This window comes from Ascaphus truei, chromosome 14, assembly GCF_040206685.1.
Source record: "Ascaphus truei isolate aAscTru1 chromosome 14, aAscTru1.hap1, whole genome shotgun sequence".
In the NCBI taxonomy this organism is placed as follows: domain Eukaryota; kingdom Metazoa; phylum Chordata; class Amphibia; order Anura; family Ascaphidae; genus Ascaphus; species Ascaphus truei.
Window position 1 is genome coordinate 38,930,826 of NC_134496.1, and position 17,535 is coordinate 38,948,360.

A 17,535-nucleotide genomic window follows, 5' to 3' on the forward strand; every position below is an offset into this window, starting at 1 on the left:
CATACGTTTTTTGCTGAGGAGTATCCAAAAATGTTGTCATTATTGGCCATATTTAATTTTTAAATATAAGACCAAGACACCTTACGGACCATTAACTTGAACGGAGGCTCTAAGGCATGGATGTCAAGCTCCAGTCATCAAGGGCTACCACCGGGCCAGGTTTTCAGGATATCCCTGCTTTAGTACAGGCGGCTCAGTCATAATGACGCTGTGCTGAAGCAGGGATATCCTGAAAACCTGGCCCATTGGTGTTCCTTGAGGATTGGAGTTGGCCACCCCTGCTCTAAGGTGTCTTATGGTACTATAAGGTTATGGCTTAGCACTGCTTAGTAAACATCACCCTATATGATTTCTGTGCTTGCAACATTTCTATTTGGAGTCCTATTTTCAATTGTGAAATTTTTTGGGAGTGTCGCCATCAATATTTTTACATAATATATGAAACTTAGGCCCAGATCCACAAAGCTTTGTTAAGTCACTTAACGTGACATCACCAAAATTAACTTTAACATTGACCCTAACCGTGTATCTTCATAGGTTAATAATGTAACATTGTCATGTTTTCGCCTGTAAAGCTAATTGTGTTAACTATAATGGCTGTTAGTGCTAATTACATGCACATGAGGCGTTACAATAGCAGCACATATCCACAAAAGTGTGTTAAGTTGTAACGTGGGAACTTGACGTAACGTTAGTTAGGTCATAGCTAAACTTGGCACTTTACTCATCTCAAGACCCTGAATTAGGGCCTTCACAGGGTCTGGATGGGTGTAACACTATTAGAGAGGGTTGGGGTTCCTTATAATGCATCTGATCTCACACGTGCTATTAAACAGGGTTGGGGTTCCTTACAATGCATCTGACTTCAGACGCACTATTAGAGAGGGTTGGGGTTCCATACAATGCATCTGATCTCAGACGCGCTATTAGAGAGGGTTGGGGTTCCTTACAATGCATCTGATCTCAGACGCGCTATTAGAGAGGGTTGGGGTTCCTTACAATGCATCTGATCTCAGACGCGCTATTAGAGAGGGTTGGGGTTCCTTACAATGCATCTGATCTCAGACGCGCTATTAGAGAGGGTTGGGGTTCCTTACAATGCATCTGATCTCAGACGCGCTATTAGAGAGGGTTGGGGTTCCTTACAATGAATCTGATCTCAGACACGCTATTAGAGCGGGTTGGGGTTCCGCAGAATTTCACATTATTATAGGTTTCTTTAACCAAAAAAAGGTTAAGAAAATACTGATCTAGTACTCCGTTTCTCAAATAAATCCAATCAGCTGTCCTGAACATTTTTTTTTTTTTTTTAAATATTCATGCCAAGAAATATTTTCTTTATTTCAAGAGTAAAATAAATTAACGTTGGCTCCCTGTTACTTTCCAAAGCAGTGATACATACAGCCATATTCTTTTCACAGTATTGTACTCCCATGATACCTGAAACAAGGTTTTTTTTGTGGCTTCCCGAGTTAGCTCTGCTTTCAAATTGATGATCGTGAAGATTATAATCATAACAACCTGCAAATATTTAGAATGCTTAGCAACTATTTATTTGTAACTGTACCATGACATTCTCCTGTGAAAGCACCTTTAATCACTGTGTTGAATTTGAATATTCATTTCTAAATGAGGAGTATGTTATTCAAATCCCATACAGAGACATTTTGACCACCAACAGTTGCCATTATTGTATGAAGAAAAGTGTGAATGCCATTTGTTTCTCTTTTTTTGGTAAAGGAACACATTTATTAACTCTCTTGTTGCCAGAGGGAACTGTGTTGTGTTGTTGCAGTCTCTTCTGAGTTAATAAAATATCAGTTTTCTAGCTTTAGATGTCAAGTGGAATATGTATGTATGTCCAGTATGTATATCTTTATTTATATTGCGCCCACAGTGTACTCAGCAAAAGAGACAAAAAGAGTACAGGGAATCATAATACAATAACAAGTCAGGCAATAGGAAAGTGAATCCCTGCCCCATAGAGTTTACAATCTAAGTGGAATGTTGGGAGACTTAGAGACAGCACGTGAGGGAATAAGTGCAGTAGATGGCAGTGCTTGGCCACAAGGGTTGGTAGGAGCGACTATGGATGTGGGCCAGTAGCCAGGCTACTAATTTAAGCGGTGAATTTTAAGGTTTGTCTCAAAGGTGGGGTGAGATGGTGCTTGGTGTATACCGAGTGTGAGGGAGTTCCACTGGCAAGGGACAGTGCGGGAAAAGGATTTAAGGTGAGAGAGAGAAGTAGAGGTTAAAGTGGTAGAAAGGAGACAGTTCTGGGTAGAGCGCAGGAGACAAGCAGGGGTATAAAGAGAGATCAAAGCTGATATGTAGGGAGGAGCAGATGAGTGGAGAGCCTTAAAAGGTAAGGAGGAGAACTTTGTAGGTGATCCAAAATTAGATGGGAAGCCTGGAGAGGAAGCCCTAAAGAGAAGATGAGCAGAGACTGTTTTGGGAGAAAGTGAAATTATTATAGCAGACACATTTTGGATAGATTGCAAATGAGAAAGTTGTGAGACCGGGAGGCCTGTTAGCAGTATGTTACAATAAACCAAACAGGAGAGGACAAGGGCATGTGTTAGAGTTTTAACAGTAGCTTGACAGAGGAAAGAGCGGATCTTGGCAATATTATGGAGGAAGAAGCGACACATTTTAACCCAATATTATTCATGCGTCTACAATATAAACAAACTGGTTTGGCAAGGTGCGGCACTTATGTATTTATCTTAAGGGAGCACTCCACTTTAACTAACCTTCATTGTTTTTTTTTTTTTTACAGGATTGGAATTGAGGGATCCTCCAATACTGAACCATACTATTTTTAGCATTGGGGACCCCCTACTACCAGAGATACTTACTGCTGAAGTTACTGGTGTTACTTCCTGGTTTTTAAAGCGAATTTATATGGTCATCCAATAGGAAGCCTCAACCGATGATGTTTCAGCGCCCTATTGGCCGGAGATTTGATAGCCATCGTGTTTTCCCTGAGAGAGATTTAAACCCGGTAACTTCACCGGTATGTATCTCAGGAACTGGGGGGTTCCCAAAGCTGAAAATAGGGGTGTTTGGCTCTGGGGGACCTCAGGTTCCCACCCCATAAAACAAAAATAGATTAGGAGGAACTGCTCCTTTAAAAATGCAATGTAATGATCTGCAGTAGCCTCAGTCAAATCATATTTAGGTCTGTTCAAGTGACATCTCCTTTGCTTGGCTCTGCTGATTTTCATTTGCATTATTTTAGTCTTGCATAGTGATTACAACATATGCAGCGCCCCGCAGTAGAAATATACAGCTGTAAATACAGTTTTAACTAAGGGATACAGATAACATATAAAGATAAGAGCAACAGACGTACACGGTTGGGTAAATATTAGGAGAAGGAAATCCCTGCCCTGGAGGTCTTCAAGCCGAAGTGGTTTTCATTGCAATAAATTCAGACGGTCTGGGATGGCTCCTTTTCTTTTATGCCTTACGACTCGTATACCAGGGTATGTTTGCCTTTCTCTAGATTGCAAATATATAAATGTAAGTATATCAACCAGTTTAAACAAGAGATTGAACTTTATGCCTTTGTTCATTCTGCAACCTCGATTCTGTAATTACTATACTGTAAAGCTGCCTCTGCAATGTTCCAACTGTATAATGATGTTATAGAAGCAGCAATAACAAATAAAACAATGGGAACTTTGCTAGTACAGAAAGAAATACATGAAGAAAGCAGAGGGTAATCTGATGTTATCTACAGTTGCAGAGGAACACAAGGTGCCTCCAATATAACTAGACATTGTACAGAAGAAACCATTCTGTACTGAGACATGCAGAATTACCTTTGATTATATATCTGTATATGACAGACTGCACCAGTCATTACTGCCCTCTTACCCCATAGCATGACACAACAGCAGTGGCATGCATTTCTTTGCAGAATGACTTGCATACAGTATATGTACAGTAATATGGATGCATATTTCTGCCTTGTTATAATAGGTAGGTGCCTAATGCTACCGCATTCATAATAGCCATTGTTCACCATAAGAAAAAAAAATGGCAAGTAGAGATGTGCAAAGTGTTTGCTGAACCATGTGAAATTTGTCTTTTTTTTTTTACGTGAAAAATGTTAAAGACCGTAAGATAAAATTCACCAAGCATTAAAAGTTAACGTGCGAGGCAGGCGGTGGTATGGAACAACCCCCCGACCTCTAATTGCTGGTTAGAAATCACGCGTCCCCCACCCCCCTCGCGGCTCTACTGTGGTCTCAGACCCATAAAAGCAGAAAGCCCCTGAGATTCGACCTCGGGGCAATGAGGTGCACGTGGTCGACATGGATAAAAACCAAAGGGAAACATGGCCTAGCTTCATCCCCCTCACAACTCACCCCCATTTTCGGGAACCCGGACTTCCCACCCGGTTGCTCCCGTACCCAATTCGGCCAATTTCAAGGCCTAAATATCAGAGTGATTGCGGATCTACTGGAAAGCGATGAGGTCATGCCCCTCCAAGAATTTAGGAATAAATTATCGTCCCCCGACCTCCCCATATTCCAATACCTGCAGATTAGGCACTTCCTGAGAGCCCAATCCCCTAGCCTAAAATTCCAAACGCGCTCCAGTTTCGAAACCCTATGTCTCAAAGGGGAGTATCAGAAGGGCTTAATCTCTGAGGTATACAAAATATTGGAGGCAGCCCAATCCCCCCCCACCCACTCCTATATGCAAAAGTGGAGCGAAGACCTGAACACCCCCATAGACCGGGAGGATGTCTGGGAGGCTGCTACCAAAACATCAATTTGCTCAGTCACGAAGGAAAATATCTACAAAATCTTATTCCAATGGTACCTGACCCCGAGTAGACTGAGCCAGATCTACCCAGGCACCTCCGACGTGTGCTGGAGGGGATGTGGTCAAAGGGGTGACATGTCCCACATTTGGTGGACATGCCCGGAGATCCAGAGATTCTGGACCTGGATCCAGAGCCTCCTGATTGAGACTTTGGACTTAGAGGTCCCCTTGGACCCTCTGACCTACGTGCTGGGGAAACCAATTGAAGACCTCCCTGCCCCTATAGCTAGACTTACATCTGCGATCCTTACGGCCGCCAGATGTTGCATCGCTGCGGCCTGGAAGCAAGATAAGGCCCCCTCCAGGAGAACAGTAATTAAAAGGATAGACGGGGTCATGAACATGGAGAGACTGACAGCCATGATGAGGCAAAAAATGCCTCAATTTTATAGAACCTGGGAGCCTTGGGCGGGGTCGGGAGCCCCGACACTGGTGCAAGCCCTACTGCAACACTAGAACCCTTACTACCGAGGGCCGAGGCGCCCCTCCCCGCCACAATCCCCCCTCCCCCCCCGCTTTTTCCCAATGTCGTTCCCAACTATCTACTTCGTCATCCCCTCTTTTCACCACTGTAAATGGAAAAAAGGTTTATTGTGTGTCTCCAATTGCCTCCCTGTTATGTGCCTGTAATTTGTTTCTTTGACAAACTGTTCTGCCATGTTGTGATTGTTATACCTGTCAGTGTATCAAAAGACACCAATAAAGGAAAAATATTTAAAAAAAAAAAAAAACGTTAACGTGCGTGTCACACGACTATAACCTCAGGTTACATGACCTTTTATACCAGTGGTTCCCACCTCCAGCCCTCAAGAACCTCCAACAGGTCGGGATTTAAGGATATTCCTGCTTCAGCACAGGGGGGCAGAGGCCTCTGACTGAGCCACCTGTGCTGAAGCAGGGAGATCCTTAATACCTGGCCTGTTGGGGTTCTTGAGGACAGGATTTGGGAACCCCTGGTTTATACTGTATACTGCAAACTTCGTAAATATTTTGAGCCCCCGTGACCTGTGCAAATTTAGCAAAAATGCCAAATGTAAGACGAGATATACGTAAACATGTTTAGCGAAGCCCATTAGAAGACATTGCACATTTCTAATTCCACGCACTAGCACTTGTAGGCCTCGATCGTAGATTCACGAAGCAGCACTAAATCAAAATAACACTACAATAACAAAAGCAGGAGCAGGCGTTATCCAGGACTAAGCTAATTGTATGCAGAAATACCCCCCGTAATTAGCCTAATTAGAATATGGTTAACGGGGGGAATATAGTTAATAGGAGTTATTTCTATGTAGCCTGTGTTTGTTCTTATATAGCCTGTATGTGTGCTTCCAGTAGTCTATATGCAAAGTACTGTCACGTTAAGGGAGAACTATTTCAGAAAGTCCTCGATGGTGTTATTCTCGTTCCCTGTCTATGTAAATATATTAGTGATATTTATTCTTCTTTGACATTGATTATATTGAGGAGCTACTATCGTGGAGTATGTTTTTTGTCTGTGTTGTAGTGTAAATGTAGCAATCCTGCCCGATACTGTTTGTTTTGTTATTTTTCCATGTAATATTACCTGAATATTTGTATATTTTTTTTGTGCTGGTAAGACATGAAAAAAACCTACAAATGTGGCCGTGGAGTCACGCACAAAATCTGCCGCGTCAGCTCCCAACGGTAACGTTGCTCTTTTTCTCCGAAAAGCCCTATTGACTTAATAGGAGTTTTCAGATGAAAACGGCAGATCGGCCCTTAATCAAACCTTAGCTTCTCCTGGACTAATATATCTACTGGGACTTGGAATTAGCACCTTGTGTAGTGAAGAAACCATTTTTTTTTTTTAAATAGGATCCCAATAAGTCTTTTTTTTCTTTTAGTAGGTCAGCATATAGATATATCGGGATATTTATTCAGTGATTGATATTTATTTATGCTTCACTTATTGGGTTTTATATATTGGATCATTTGGTATATTTTATGTGATTACACATACAGTATCACATGCACACTATATAACCAACATATTTTGAGTACCCCAATATAATTGTAACTACCAGTTTTGCCCGATTATACAGCACCGTTTTTGTTTTTCAATCAAGAGAAGTTGAAGTACACAATCGCCTTATGATCAGACCCCGCCCACTTTGCGAGCCAATCAGCAGTCGGAGGTAGGAGGGTAAAGCGGAGGACGCTCAACCTTGGGGGCCTGAAGCAGCCATGTTGCTTGTGGCAGGAAGCTGAAACCGAGAGAGCCAGAGACAGACACACAAACCGAGAGAGACACAGAGACAACGTGTGTGTGTGTGTGTGTGTGTGTGTGTGTGTGTGTGTGTGTGTGTGTGTGTGTGTGTGTGTGTGTGTGTGTGTGTGTGTGTGTGTGTGTGTGTGTGTGTGTAAATTTTCGGCCGCCCTTTAATCGGGCAAATCCGGTATTTCTTTATCGTGTTACATTTACCTTTTTTCATCGAGTTTAGTTTTATATAATGCCAAACTTAAGTATGACTTAAGTAGCATAGCCATATTGCCCAACATTAACCATAATGCTGCTTAGTGAATCTGGGATGATTATGACATTAGCCAGGTGTCTTCAACTAATTGCCCAAAGGGGCCAGCAGATCAAAAAGCATTTAAGGGTAGAAAGGCCACAATCTTATTGCAATGTAATTTTAGATACATTTAACGACTTCAAAATAACTATAAATCAACATTTTGCAAGCATTTATAAAATCTATACAATGGAATTAGGAGGAGCGGAGAGAGGCACATTCTCCACCCACATTAGGCCCACGGGCCACCAGTTGAAGAGACCTGACGTATGCTTTAAATTAGCTTTAAAATAACGTATGAAAAAAATAACACCAAACTTTTAATAGGAGTAAAACTGAATTAACGTCATGTTATTTACAATAGTGCATGCTGCTTTCATTTTAGTATACATTCATTTTAGGTTAATGCCATGCTAAAGAGTGCTAACATTCAGTGTCAGATTTCCCATTAGGCCCGGGCCTAGTGCGGCAAAATTTGGGGACGGCAAAAATTGCTGCCCCCACATGCTTTTGACGCACTCTCTGGCCTATCGCACACTTGCCTGTGTCAGCCGCCTCCTCTCTGCCGCCCTCCTGCTCTTTTGGAATCCCAGTGTCAAATGACGCTGCGGACGTCAGGAACGTGGCGTCACATGGCGTCTCGTTGACATGATAATGTGACGTTGCGATGTTTCCATGACAACGCGCAGCCGTGCGTCATCACGTTCGTGGCGTCATTTGACCCTGTGATGCCAAAGGAGCAGGAGGGCGGCAGAAAGGAGGCGGCTGACACAGGCATGTGCCATGGGGCAGTGGATTTTTGAAATTTGCTGCCCCTAACACTGCTTAGTGAATCGGGGCGTTGGCATTTGTGTGCAAACTGTAGCGTTCTTTCAAAGAAGTTTGACACTCCGTTTTGTTCAGGTTATAAAATTGGTAATGTTATAAAATTTAAATATCTTAAAATGTTTGGAAAGATAGTAATAAAATCTATCAAAGCAAAACTATGTAGGAACTAATGAACCGTTTGCTCTAAAACTGGGGTCCAGATTTACTAAAGGGCACTAATCTTTAACGCCTCTTGGGGTCTATTTACTAAAGTCTCCCGGCTACAAACGTGGAGCGAAACCAATGCAAACAGAGAGATTAGTCATCAAATAAAAGCAATCCCATTGAAAGCAATGGGAGTTTTTCCTTCAATTAACCTGCAGCAATTCTTTTGCACAGACATTGCCCCAGTTTTGCAGCCGCGAGACTTGAATGAATAACTCCCCCTTAACTGTCATTCACTGGAATAGGACTTAAGCCTTCCTAAAGCTCCGTTCCGTTTAGTGAATCTGGGACCGAGGGCCAAATCACATGACATCAAAAAGAAAAGTCGCTCTTCCTTGAAACATTGGCGTTAGGTGTGTTGGGAAATGCAGGTTAACGCCCTTATTGGTGTCCTCTGTGTTCCTCTTCGAGGAAATTGAGAATGTATTTGCTCTGCGTACACAATTGTGTTTTTCCTGCCAAATTTATCTTCGTGTTATCCATGATAATTTGGATATTTTTTTTTTTTTTAGAAAACTGTTCATTAACTAAAGACCTGATCTGATCTGACCTCCCCCCCCCCCCCCCAAACAGGTCAGGTTTTACGGATATCCCAGCTTCAACACAGGTGGCTCAATCAGTAAGCCAAATCTCTGTGAGCCAGTGAACTCAAAACCCCAAAATCAGTGAGCCAGTGAACTCCAACCCTAACATGTTGGGGAAGGGGGGCGGGGGGTCATCTTGAGGACTGAAGTGGAACATCTAGGGTATACATGCTTTCAAATCCTCACAAGTCTCTTTAGATGTCCACCAGCTGTCTTCAGATAATGTCAGAAGAAGAAGCTCATGAGATCTCAGAAGTAGAACTCTCCTGTTGGGCCATTAAAGTAATCACTGTCTACAAAAGAATATATAGTTGATTATTACAGTCCACCCTTTTTCTCGATTTGGTTATTATCTTCCTTTTGTAATGAGGTGACTGCTCTCCAAACTCTCCAAACACTTCTCATAACAGACGTAAATCTTTGTTGATTAGAGTGTCATTGTTGGAAACAGAAACTCTGTTTTATGGTAGAATACCGAGTATAATGATGATAAACACACTTGCTTTTGAAACACTTGGGGCTTTTATAGTTACATTTTTAAAGGTTTGCTATAACTATTGCAAGATGTGAAAAAGCTATAGCCTATAATGAATATCAACTTTGTGAATACAACACAATATGGAAGCATCAGTTAGATAAAAGCAGCTGATCACACATAATACAACATTAAGGGAGTTGCCTACAGTAATGCAAATAAATTGTATTTTCTGGTTTTATTGTTAAATAGTCTCAGGTGACATAGGCTCTGGAGAGGCTGTTGATATAAATACACAGACATCTCTATAGCAACCATTTGGAATAGACAATTTAACTTGGATTACAAATGCAATATTACCCATAGAGGCAGATCTGCCCTGTAGTTAGAAATGCCTTGTTCCATGTGTGTAGTAACATCGTTAAATTCAATGTTTACAACACGCCTTTGTAAGTTATTTAAGGTAGCCGACCATCCTGAATCCACTTGTTAGCCATTTCAGATTTGTCTCACATGTCAAGTGACCGGGGCTTTTGGCGCAGTATCGCAGAATCGGTATTATCAACCTTTATTGAATAAAGCCCCTTGTCTTTTGATTCGAATGGCAGCTATTTCAAATCAATAAAAGATACAGCAATTTTCTAGCCCAACATCTGTTTCTTCATTAACAAGAGTAGCAAGGCGTGGGGCATTTCTGTGAAATAATAATACCCTATTGAATTCTAACAGCCCACGCAAGTCAACAGATCCTGCAACAAGCACGCTAATACATGTGCAGTAATGAAGAACGGAGTGATTTTACAAGTCATCCACACAAAATCGTGCAATTCAAATCGGCATTTCTGGTGTATTCCCTTCTGTTATTGTGCACATACGTGGTGAACACTATAGTAGCAGGAATTACTGTAACATCTTTTGTCATTTGTTTGCACTGGGTATGGGGAGGTGTGGCAATTGTTTGCTATTTATGTACATAAATCCTGATGACGATCATATGGCCTAAAATATCATTTGCTTCACTTATTGCTACAATATGGAATAAACGCTTTGCTCCCAGAACTCCCAGAAGTGTGGGCTATTTTAGTCAGGAAGTGTATTTACGGTAAATCCATGTGTGGAAGCCACTCAAAGAAGCATCCATGCACATCAAACAACTTACATTTTAAGACTATTGAAATGTCTTCGCTAAACAACTGTGTTCATCATCTACAGCTACTGTCAATGACATAATAGTAATACTGTTGAGGGTTGTATAATGGTACAAGGGCTAGAAGCCTTGCGTCTCCATAAGTGAAAAGGGTAACGTTTGTGATAGTGATATTTTAGTTTGACGTGTAAAGTACTAAAGTACTGTACAGGCATACCCCGCTTTAAGGACACTCACTTTAAGTACACTCGCGAGTAAGTACATTTCGCTCAATAGGCAAACAGCAGCTCACGCATGCGCCTGTCAGCACGTCCTGAACTGCAATACCGGCTCCCTACCTGTACCGAAGCTGTGCGCAAGCGGGGAGACTATAGAGCATGTTACAAATGCGTTATTTACATCAGTTATGCACGTATATGACGATTGCCGAACAATACGTGCATCAAAAGTGGGGAAAAAGGTAGTGCTTCACTTTAAGTACATTTTCACTTTACATACATGCTCCGGTCCCATTGCGTACGTTAATGCGGGGTATGCCTGTATCTGTTTTTTAAATCCTTGGGCAGGAAGGGTTTTTAAAATGTATTTTCCACAGCTTGCTTGTAAACGATTTGTGCATTTGTTGAACACGCAGCTGGTAATAGCTAATTTTGGGGAGTTCCTTGCAATATAGCATTTTAAAAAAGCTATAGGTTTTGGGGCCTATTTACGGGTGCTCTGCCAAACAACACCTTTTGGGCCTTCTTTGATAAAGCGCACCATGCGAGAAATGCGTTAGAGGTTTCTCTTTTAAATAGTTTGTCTCATTAAATTTTTGTTATTTTTTCATTCGGCCTCCAGTTCTCGTTTTTCATTGCTGTGCTCCTAGCTTTTCTTCTGTCTACCTTTTGGGCCAGGAAGACAACTTACAGCCTATTCACATAAATGGGTAATTCCAGTGTCGGAAGGTGTGTTGTGGAATAGCACTGCTTTGTAAATATGGGTCTTTATACAATGTGAATTTACATGTAATGCTATTGCATCTATTTGTCTCCCAATACACTGCTGAGAAATTCCACGAGACACACTTCTATTCCCCTCTACTTAATATAGGGTAAAGCTTCGGCCCCAGTATTTACTGGTGCAAGCGCGCTTGGCGGCACGTGCACAGTTAAAAACCGTGATCGGCGGTCTCTATGGGAGTGATGGGATGTGCGGTGCTGTGGTGTGTGGCACGCATGCCGTAGCACGTGCCGCAGCGGCCACTGGGGACCTGGCCTAACGCAGATAACAATGCATCAACTCCCATCTTTGGATGGAAGTTGATGGATCATTCACCAGCGATTACTCCTGTCACTCTATTGGATATGAGCCATTGTTTCCTTTCACTCCAGCACTCTTCTTTTAAATGACCTTGTATTCTCTTGTTTAACCATTGTATTTCTTTTTGAGCAGCACCCATGTAAAACTTCTAGACAATGTACAATGCTTTTGAGAAGAAATTCTCTTGACTACAAAGAACCAAACGTAATTAGCACTTGAGATATTTATTGCTCTGGGATTTGGTGACTTTCTTTTGTAATAGTTCCTAGGTTGCGTTTATGTTGGCAATAGCTACAGTATGTGCCGAACAGTATGTAGCTTGTTTTCATGGAACTGTCTGGCTTTGAATGTCTCATTATATCTCAATGATGACGTTGAGACATTGCCCTGGGCGCTTTTTTGATCTGTTTTTAAACGTGGTGTTTTAGGGATTGTATGTGTCTTCTTGGATATGTTGGATATTTGATCTAAGAACTAGCCATTGTGCAACTAATAGCCCGACTAATCTGTGTAATTATTTTTATTAATAATTCTGTATTCTGCTTTGTATACTGTTTTTTTTTTTAATTTATTATAAAAAAATATATATGTATTTATATAGAGGTTCTTAAAGGATTAGTCAACTCTGTAACTCCATTTCAACTTCCAAAGTTTTTTGTTTAGTTGCATTACTATTTCTGTTTTACCCCTTCCCAAGGGTCTTTATCATAAAATTATATTGAATATCATTGAGGAAGTATTGTTTATGTCCATCCGGGTAGTTCAATGTTCAATACTACTAGCCATGGTTATTGTATAACTGTATAGGATCATGCAGGCTTTTATTATAGGAATTACTAATAACCAATAACTATGTAAGACTCTTTTTCCCTTTTGTTATGTTTTTGTATATTTTATTTTTTAAATACAGAATTAAAACAAAAGAAGCGACTGATTACCAAACAAAACTTCGAAGAATAGAGTATGATAAAGAAAGCACTGAAATAAGGTAGCTTTTATTATTTTATTAAAAGCTTGAGTGATGGAATGAAGTTGCTTTTGTACTACAACATCTTAGGTCTATAGTGCTTGAACTATTCTTTGATATAGGCCACAATTCAAAATGGTGAGAAGTGGGGTAATAGGTTGACTTCCATTCTGTGAATGGATACATAGACTTTCATACCATGAATGGATACACCCCTCACTAAAATAACAGACGACCTCCATGCTGCCAAAGACAGAGGTCATTACACTCGACCTCTCTGCAGCATTTGACACCGTGGACCACCCTCTTCTCCTTCACATTCTCCATACTCTTGGTATTCGGAACAAAGCTCTATCCTGGATCTCATCCTACCGCTCCCATCGTACTTTCAGTGTCTCTTCTGCTAACACCTTCTCCTCTATTGATCTCTCTGTGGGGGTACCCCAGGGCTCTGTCCTGGGACCCCTTCTCTTTTCTCTGTACACACTCTCTCTAGGTGACCTAATAACATATTTTGGGTTTAATTATCACCTCTATGCTGACGACACACAAATATACTTTTCAACACCTGACCTTACACCTGCTGTACAAACCAACGTTTCTGAATGTCTCTCTGCTATATCATCCTGGATGGCCCTCTGCCGCCTTAAACTCAACATGGCTAAAACAGAGCTCCTCATACTTCCTCCCAAACCTGGCCCTACTACCTCCTTCCACATTACTGTTGGAACTACGATCATTCACCCAGTAGCCCAAGCACGCTGCCTAGGGGTCACACTCGACTCCTCTCTCACATTCGCCCCTCACATTCAAAACATTTCTAAAACCTGTCGCTTTTTCCTCCGCAATATAACAAAGATACGCCCTTTCCTCTGTTGCTCGACTGCTAAAACTCTGACTCAGGCCCTCATTCTCTCCCGTCTTGATTACTGTAACCTCCTGCTGTCCGGCCTTCCTGCCTCTCACCTGTCTCCCCTACAATCTATTCTAAACGCTGCTGCCAGAATCACTCTACTCTTTCCTAGATCTGTCTTAGCATCTCCCCTCCTGAAATCCCTCTCCTGGCTTCAGATCAAATCCCGCATCTCACACTCCATTCTTCTCTTCACTTTTAAAGCTTTATACTCTTCTGCCCCTCCTTACATCTCAGCCCTAATTTCTCGCTATGCACCATCCCGACTCTTGCGGTCTTCAAGGATGTCTTCTTTCTAACCCCTTTGTATCTAAAGCCCTCTCCCGCCTTAAACCTTCCTCACTGACTGCCCCACACCTCTGGAATGCCCTTCCCCTCAGTACCCGACTAGCACCCTGTCTATCCACCTTTAAGACCCACCTTAAGACACACTTGCTTAAAGAAGCATATGAATAGCACTGTGGATATTCTGAACACATGATACATAAAGCTTGACCCCCTGCAGACGCACTTACCAGAACTCCCTCCTACTGTCTCTGTACGTTCTCCCTACCTAACAATTAGACTGTAAGCTCCTCGGGGCAGGGACTCCTCTTCCTTAATGTTACTTTTATGTCTAAAGCACTTATTCCCATGATCTGTTATTTATATTATCTGTTATTTATTTGATTATCACATGTATTACTACTGTGAAGCGCTATATAAATAAAGACATACATACATACATATCATGAATGGATACATCGACTTCCATATCATTAATGGATACATCGACTTCCATATCATGAATGGATACATCGAATTCCATTCCATGAATGGATACATCGACTTTCATTCCATGAATAGAAGTCAACTCTGTCACTCTGCTTTCCACTATACGGATATAGGAAACTGTGAATTTAGAATGCAAGTATTTGTACATAACATTCATGCATGAGTACTCCGTGTTCATTGTAAAGTGTAAGCTCTGTGGGACAGAAAACATGATCTTTTGTGTCAGATTTTATATTATTGTACAATATATAATTGTACAAAGAAGACTTACAGCATCACTGTATATACAATACTATTCACTTAATGTCATTAAGCATATTCTTATTTCTCAGACTTATCAAGGAGCTAAGAGAAAAGGAAGATTCCCTGGCACATTTTCAGGAAAAGAGCAAACAATTACAGGAAGAGATAGCTGAAAAAGAAAGGAGAGAAGAAAATAGCAGAAGAAGAACGCAGAGCTCAGAGAATGAACTGGAAACAATGAAGGAAGTCTTAAAACAGACAGAAGAAGAAGTTGTTACATTAAAACATGAAAGGTGATTATTTATCCGGAGAATGATTTAATGTTGTGGGTTGTTTAGTGCCTGTATATCTTTATTTTCTTTTTAATACTGCACCATGTCAAGGGTACTTACAAGCTTTATTTTGTTTGGAAGAGGTGTAAAAATGGCTGCTATACGGTGTCAATGTAAGTACTGTTTTTGCTATGTGTTAATTTACTAATGTAATATATAAATTATGGGCAGATATGTTAAAAACAGAGTTCTGAATAATAAGGGACGGATTCCCTAAGCTCTGTTACATAAGGGAACTTAACATGACGTTACTTAAAACAGAAAGGCACATTATGTTCTCTGATTTTAGGTAGTTCTCACTGAGCTAATAATATGCAAAAATAACAGGTGTAATTAAGCTTGTAAGCATAGGCGTAGCGTCACATTATCGATGCTGTAACTTGACGTTGTCTTGCGTTACTTTACATAACGTGCTGTTATGCAAGTCCTGGTGTTACTCCTACTTAGACCCAAAAATAGGGCTTTTGCTGGAGTGGAGAAAGAGAGAGGGAAATAAATTCAGAAATAACGCTAAGGTTTGTTAAATCATACCGAACTATGGTGTTTCACCCATCCAGACCCTGCAAAAGCTTGATTTCAGTTTCTGGATGTGAATACGTTTAGCTCTGACTTAAGTGATGTAACATTACGTGTCTGCATTAACCCTAATGGAGTTTAGTGAATAGGGGCAGATATGATCACGCCTAATTTGCATATCATTTGCATCCCATGATCACAAACGTCTGTTACAGTTAACGTTATGCTTAGAGCAGAAAGTTGTCTTAACATTGTTATTGTTCTTAATGCCTACAGTGTTACTATTAACGGGACGTTAACTTAGCTTAACATGGCATTAACCCAGGAGTTCTCAACTCCGGTCCTCAAGCCCCCCACAATAGGTCAGGTTTTCAGGATATCCCAGCTTCAGCACAGGTGCCTCAATCAGAGGCTCAGTCAAAGACTGTGCTGAAGCAGGGATATCCTGAAAACCTGACCTGCTGGGGGTGTCTTGAGGACTGGAGTCGAGAACCCCTGCATTAAGTGGTCTAACGGAACTAAGTGAATCTCAGCCTAAGAATACGTTGATTTCTCGTATTTTTCTGAGTTCTCCTGGTAGGTAAAACCTGTTTTAATGTTTCAATGTGTTCCAGGACTTGGGGCATTGAAGGCCTATCTTTTTTTCTTTCTTCTTCTTTTAGTAAGAACGGTTGTTTTCTTTCAGAGAGCTGACGATTGTTTCTTATCAGAACAGAATCGAGCAGCTGCAGGAAAACCTCAGACACCGGATGCTGAGCGATGACAGCTGGACGCGGAAGGTAACAATGTACATTGTACTCGGCACCATTTTCTTAGCCCCCTTTTATATGCACGCCGGTATACAGTGCTAAAGTATCCGCATCTATGTATCCTTCTTGGCTTTCTCAAGTTCCTATCTCACCGCCCCCCCCCCTTCTTTAACCACTGATTATTGAACATACCTACTGTCATTATGTCACTAGAATTCCCTCTCCTGTTGATATAACAGACATTAATAAAGTTATGGTGGGTAGCAAAAAGTGCCAAAAACCCTCCACCGTGCAGTGTGCAGTGTGCAGTGTGCAGTGTGCAGTGTGCAGTAAATAAAAATATCACTTGTGGTGCATGGAGTACAAGATTGTTGTGTTTACATCTCAATAGGTAGCCTCTTTGCCGTATTAACAGTCATTTTTCATCCATTCAAATAACATGGAATCTTAGCAACTTTATAGCTCATGGGCAAACTGGTGTCTTTGTATCTACAGGGTACAGTAAATATAAATACCACTTGTGGTGCATTTGCATGTCTCAGACAGGTCTGCAACCCGGTCTTTCTCCATTATCTCTTAGCAAACAATACTTCCACTGCAGCTAGGGATTCTGGGCAATGACATGCAAATGAGCACACAGTGCCACTTTTTGCTTCAAAACCATTTTAAACATGGTTCCCTATAGGCTTAAGCTTGCTGCATGGTCACAGCTTTAAGCACAGCCAGGGTTAAGATGCATAGCCAGTAAACCCACCCACAGACAGCTGTTTTAACCTTAATGGGTCTCATCAGTGTAGGGTTGGTTACACTGGCTATGCAAAGCTGAAGCAATGAGGATGGGTTTTACCATACTTAGTAAAGTTATGGTGAGTAAAAAAAGTGACAAAAACCTCCCTTTCTGCAGGGGAAGTGCTGTGTGCTGGGTGATAATGGTAAAAGGTGGGGTTGCAGACCTGCCTAAGACATGCAAATGAGCATACAGTTATATTTCCATTTGCTATATGCTTTGCTGTGGAGGGTTTTTGTCACTTTTTTTACTCACCATAACTTAACTAAGTATATATATATATATATATAATGCTAAGGTTTGTTAACCTTATTGTGGCAGGATGACCGTGGTTAGTG

The 17,535-nt window shown here is 41.2% G+C and overlaps 1 protein-coding gene across 3 annotated transcripts in view; it reads left to right on the forward strand.

Annotated features, from left to right (window-relative positions):
- Nucleotides 1–17,535, forward strand: part of LEKR1 (leucine, glutamate and lysine rich 1) — a 114,731-nt gene that overhangs the window by 84,262 nt on the left and 12,934 nt on the right. For 2 of the 3 annotated variants that reach the window (XM_075570548.1, XM_075570545.1), the window contains exons 8-10: nucleotides 12,827–12,904; nucleotides 14,903–15,106; nucleotides 16,347–16,440. In XM_075570548.1, the coding sequence (XP_075426663.1) occupies nucleotides 12,827–12,904; nucleotides 14,903–15,106; nucleotides 16,347–16,440 (376 nt within the window). The remainder of the gene's footprint in view (nucleotides 1–12,826; nucleotides 12,905–14,902; nucleotides 15,107–16,346; nucleotides 16,441–17,535) is intronic. The other variant, XM_075570547.1, reaches the window with a different exon arrangement.